Source organism: Morone saxatilis, unplaced genomic scaffold (assembly GCF_004916995.1).
Source record: "Morone saxatilis isolate NCDOM2014 unplaced genomic scaffold, NCSU_SB_2.0 Contig12, whole genome shotgun sequence".
Taxonomy (NCBI): Eukaryota; Metazoa; Chordata; class Actinopteri; family Moronidae; genus Morone; species Morone saxatilis.
In genome coordinates, this window is record NW_023339674.1 from 20163365 (window position 1) to 20168934 (window position 5570).

The 5570-nt window shown below is 42.1% G+C and overlaps 2 protein-coding genes across 4 annotated transcripts in view; both read left to right on the top strand.

Annotated features, from left to right (window-relative positions):
* Window positions 1-4287, top strand: part of suco (SUN domain containing ossification factor) — a 38719-nt gene extending 34432 nt beyond the window's left edge. For 2 of the 3 annotated variants that reach the window (XM_035653848.1, XM_035653849.1), the window contains exons 22-23: window positions 346-401; window positions 878-1441. In XM_035653848.1, the coding sequence (XP_035509741.1) occupies window positions 346-401; window positions 878-1441 (620 nt within the window). Of the gene's footprint in view, window positions 1-345; window positions 402-877 lie in introns of all 3 variants that reach the window. The other variant, XM_035653847.1, reaches the window with a different exon arrangement.
* Window positions 4288-5144: 857 nt separating this feature from the next.
* mysm1 (Myb-like, SWIRM and MPN domains 1) overlaps window positions 5145-5570 on the top strand; it is a 6910-nt gene continuing 6484 nt past the window's right edge. Inside the window, exons 1-2 of the mRNA XM_035653850.1 lie at window positions 5145-5243; window positions 5444-5516. Coding sequence (XP_035509743.1) covers window positions 5188-5243; window positions 5444-5516 — 129 coding nt within the window. The 5' untranslated portion in view covers window positions 5145-5187. The remainder of the gene's footprint in view (window positions 5244-5443; window positions 5517-5570) is intronic.

A 5570-nucleotide genomic window follows, 5' to 3' on the forward strand; every position in this document is an offset into this window, starting at 1 on the left:
TGTGTGTCTGTGTGTGAGTGTGTCCTTGAGGCTGAGAGGCTGTCATTGCCAGCTTGTATCCACATGCAGGCTTAAGGAGTATAACAATAGAGCATGATGCTTTGCTGACTCATGGTAGACATTTGCAAGTAGTAATCAATAATAAAATAACATGCTTTTGGTGTGATTTTAGTTTTAGTCAAATTACTTGTGTTATCTTCTCTACAGACAATAAGCCATGATTAGAAAATTTTTGCCTTTGCATCTTTAATAAAACTACTTGCAAGGTCACTTCATGCTTGTTACATGTATGTATTCCTGTTTTCCCATTCCATCATTAACCTGGCCCCTCTCTCCCCTCCCCAGTAGGTCCAGATGACTTGTACATTGTAGAACCTCTAAGGTTTTCTCCAGAGAAAAAGGTACAGTGTCTGTTCCAACTGCTGCTGTTGGCTGTGACGGCCGCCGTACTTTTTAAGTGCTGTGTGTTTCCTTCTGTCAGTCAGTCTGTGCAATACGTGTTAGAGCAGGGCATGTCTTCTTCATCAGTTACTGATTTCTGATCTCTGTGCAAGTAGCCAAGAGAAGGGAGCAGCTGAAGAGTGTTAAGACTCAGCCCACTTCAAATACCTGTTAACCACTTCTTTGCTGACACCGGGCATATTTTCTGACTTGTTATAAATACTTTATTTAGATAAGTAGTTATGATGAATATTTGTTTCTTCCGAATCCTAGTTCCTTCATTCCCTGTTAAACTTTCCCACCCTTTGATCCATTTGTGTAACCTCACTGTCTGGCACAAAAGTGGTTAATATGGCTTTATATTATTAGATGTATCTTTGCTTTGTCTGCATGTTTTTTAATCATTCGCTCCTCCTGTCTTATGTTCTCCCTGTAGAAAAAACGCTGCAAGACAAAGTCGTTGGACAAGGTTGAGATTCTGAAGGCATCCGATTCTGATGCTCCGCTCACAAACGGGGGTATTAAGTGCAACGGTTTCGAACCGTGCCTCCCTGATCCGCCGCCACCACCCCCTCCTCCTCCTCCGCCTCCTCCTCCTCCTCCTCTCCCACTGCCTCTCCTTCCCTCTGCAGAGGAGGTGTCATCACTGCCCACTTGCACCTCCAAGGAGTTCCCCTCGGAGACCAGCAGCTGCAGCTCATCCACCCACTCTGAGGAGTCCTACACGAGCCGCCTCCCCCCTCCCTCTCCCATCTTCGCCTCCACTGGCCTGTGCAACGGTCACGAGTCCCTACCTTTCCCCCTCCAGCAGCCGCACACCATGTCCCGTCAGGAGAAGCGCTCGATGAAGCGGCGAAAGTCGCGGCAGACGGAGCTGCAGTTCCCTACCATGCCGAAAGGGAGCGTCGCTTCTCTGCCCAGCCTGCAGCAGCTTATGAAGGGAAACAAGGAGATCAGTGTCGGGACCATCGGGGTGACAGCCGTCACCGGACATGTCTGAATACTCATACTTTGACACAACTTTCTATTCACACACACTATATGGTAGCAGACTTGTGTAGTAAGGAGATGAGGTCTTACTGCCTCCCAAAGAACCAATTTTCCCATGAGCACCCAGGCGCACCGTGGAACTGAAGTGGCTATGGCAGCAGTAGCTCCACATCATCCAGTCCTTACCCACTCCTGTCAAAGACCTGTTTACGGTTATGTGCCTTTATATCTGTTCTCGACCTTTTAATGCTAAAAAACGTGACATTTAATGAATTGATGATTTGGAAAGAGAGAGACACCGTGGTGGGGAGTGAAACATTACTACAAGTCAGATCCATTGAAGTGTGTTCAAGATGTTTTTTTTTTTTTTTCCTACCGGATAAGCACATTGTCCCATGACAGTTGAGCACCAGTGAGCTTTTATCCCCACTCTGAGCACAGTGAGGAGAGGTCCTGGCCTCAACTCTACGTTCCTTCACCTCCGGGAACATAACACAGTAAAGTATTAGGCTGCTCTTTTGGATGAAATGTGTCGTAATGAGAGGACTGCAGAGCATGACAAACTACTCCTCTTATTCTTATTTCCTTCTGTCTTCCATCACCATCATTTAATCCATTCTGTCTTTGTATTGCCTCCTAACTGCAGGCATTTGTATGGGACCAGAGTGTAAAACTTACATTGTACACCAGACTCTCCATTTCTCTTCCTCTGTCTCTGTCAGTCTGTTCCAAACCAATCATCAGAGCTGAATGAAGAACATCATTTCACATGGGGTGAAATAGTCCGAATGTGTTAGTCCTTTCAGTTTAGTTTCCTATTTAACCTAATATGACAAATACAATTGTAGCAGTTTGTAGATCCTATGAGTTCAAAATGAAACTGTCCCCACTCACTTAGTTTGGGCTGAGCCTGAAAAGCTTGCTCACACACACTAAATTAAGAGAAATTGCACTGCTACAGTAGATATTGTGACTGCGAGGAAGGTAAAATTGGTAAAACAGGCTAGAGGCAAGCCACAAGGTTTTTATTGTCTTTTTCTGCTATATTTTTATTGTTTTTTCATCCATAACTGAGCCATGCTCCTCTCTTAACGTTGCTGGTGTGTTTTGTTTGAATTATTCTCACATCCAGTATGGAGGCAAAAGCTTTCTGTTCGGGGTACAGTGTACTGTAGGAGCACATTGGGTGGCAAAGCTGAATGTTTACACTTCCGTCACACACGCATATCCTACTGGGACCCTGCAGCTGAGTCTGACAGGCTGGTTTTATTTATCTATTTATTTATTTAAATGACTACAGATTTTTCTAATTAAGGCACTGGCTTGCCAGTCTCCCAATCCTGCAGTGTCACAGTAGTTTATCCACGTGAGTATGTTACATAGAAATATTACAGTGCAATACACTCAACCGTATTTACATATGACCATACATATGATTGCTTAACCTTTTTTTTTTTTTTTTTGCATATATTTTAGTTAAGGCTCTGACATTATAACAGACCCTAATTCTGTTTGCCATAGCCTGAAATATCAGACAAGTATGATAGCAGTCACATGTCCTGCAGCAGCAACAAGATAATTGAGTGTTGATTTAGAATAACTACAGGCTTCTTGGGATCATCACACTGCTGCTTTTGTATATGTTCAGAGCTGCTGGGTGGTTAAAAGTAGTGGAAAGGGCTAGACTGAGTGTTTATTATGGTCCCGTCTTCTGTCTGCTTGTTTCAGCATCGTTGTTGGATCGCTGAGGAACCGATTTTTTAACTCACCCCATTGAAGATTTCATGACTCACCTACGTTAACATCCTGTTTAATGTTTAAACACTGTAGGGAGTTGCATATGTGAAAGGGAGTATCCATTTGTTGCTTGTTTTTAGATAATAAAACGTAAATGCATTTTCTTTATGTACAGTATGCGGTTTCTGACTGGCTCTGTGTGGTTGTACATTTTGACAGAGACTGAGAATTTTCTTCAAACTACTCTCCCAAAAGAGCATCATTACATCTTCTGACCAGCTTCTACAGCTCCTCTTTGTCTTTACATATCTTTATCTACCAAGGTCACCTTTGACCTCCTCACCCTACATTGCACGACTTTCTGTGACTGTGAAGAAAAGTTTTAATATGCCTGCTTTTATTAACCACTCTAAAATGTTCCTATTAGGAGCTTGAAATGCTTTATCAGTCTACATGCTTGCTCTCCTGACTAGCTAATCTTTCTGTGCATTTTCACTCTCATTGTACTCAGTCTTTAATTCACTTGTCATTGCTCTTTGACTTTATGTGTTCACCCCACCTTGAATGGTAATTGTGGTTTGTTAGGAAAAGAATTTGAATTGTTGAATAAAGGGAATGCAGCAAAGATGGGTATGATTTGGAACACTATTAATGTGATTCTACATGTTCCACAAGCCGAGCAAATCATGGTTTATAACCCTTTTTGAATGTGTATGATATGTTATGTGTGTGTGTGTGTGTGTGTGTGTGTGTGTGTAAACCTGTATGCATGTGAGAATTGTTTTGTTTTTGATCTCAAGTATGTGTGTGTCTGTGTTATGAGGAAGACTACTTTGAATCTACTTATCCCATAACACAGCAAATAGGGAAAATGCCCATGGAGAGAAATTCTAGGAGCTCATTGTGCACTTGTATGACTCCTCATGCCTTTTTGTTTTTCTACCTTATATGTCAAGTGCTATATTTTCTTTTTTTTTTCTCTCTCTCTCTCCCACTGTTTCTCTCTGTGATTACTCTGAAGAGCTGCACAGTACTTTTGAGCAGGAGTGAGTTACTACAAAACTGTAGTGCCATTAGAAACTGTGAATTTCTAAATAAAACTTTTTTTGTTGTCTTTCACCTTGTCTTCGGCTTTTATTGTGGGTGCCTTCTTATTCAGTCATAGTGTGGACACACATTTAAATCTTAAATTCTGCCTAGTGCATAAAGTGGGCATTGATTATGAGAGTAGCCACAGAGGGTTACATGTACTAATACAATATTAAAATAAATGCACATTCCATATGTCCTGCTAACTTTACCTGATTTACTGATAATGCCAGTACTTAAACTGAATTATTTCAATCAGAGTCCATGACCAGGGAATCTGCTGAAACTTATTGGACCACTTGAGTACAACCACAAAACAGGCTTTTATAAAACAGATTAAATGAAATGTGAAATAAATCCAGCAGGGCAGTTTGGGTCTATATGTGAGGCACCATTCGTTTAACTATTCCAACCAACTGGAGGAAGTTAAAAGAATATTGCTATACAACATTTTGCAGGTTAACCTAACCTTCTGCTGCTGGAACCTAAACTTTAGCATTTTGTTCATGCTGGAGATGTAGAAGACAGATTGTCTACATGTTTAACACCAACACATTACAGTAGGACACTAAACAAAGTATAGGCAACTATGGATCTGTAGCGCATGTTTTCTTACTGCAGCACTGCACAGCTGTTTGTGAACAATATTAACAGAAATATGATACTAGATAAATACTGGCAAAGGAATCTGTAACAGAAGACAGACATTGTGACCAGAATATCTCTACTTCTGAACATTTTGAGTCTTTGAGGCCTTGGGACAAAATAATGGACTATAAAAACGGTAAAGAAGAACATGGGTTGTTATTCGCAATAAGATTAAACCACAATAAAGCAGTGCGGACATCCCACCACACGGTGTCGCTGTGGGTAGAGCTGACCGCTGTTTCCTTCCAGGCTCCTCTCCGTTGTTTACCTTTATCCAACAACATGGAGGACGAGGTGGATGTTGATATCGAGGGAGACGAGTTTGAAAACAGTGTTAGGTGAGAATACTTACAGTTTGTGGTGCATTGACATTTAAACGGTATGTTGGTGTTTCGTGCTGTAGACCTGGGAGCAGTGTTCAGCCGCACAGAGCAGGCTAACAGCTACAGCTGTCCTCCTGTGTGTGTAACAGCACAGTAATGTCTGCTCGGCCCCTCAGCTGCTCTCTTACTGACAGCTTCTCTTCCCTGTGTCGCAGTGAGCTGGATGGACGAGGTTTAGTCCAGGAGCAGTTCATACAGTCTGCGTGGAAGAGCAGCGCTGGGATACTGGTATGAATGCATGCAGCGGATAGTCCTTCAGCTATGTGACTTGTTATTGCTGGT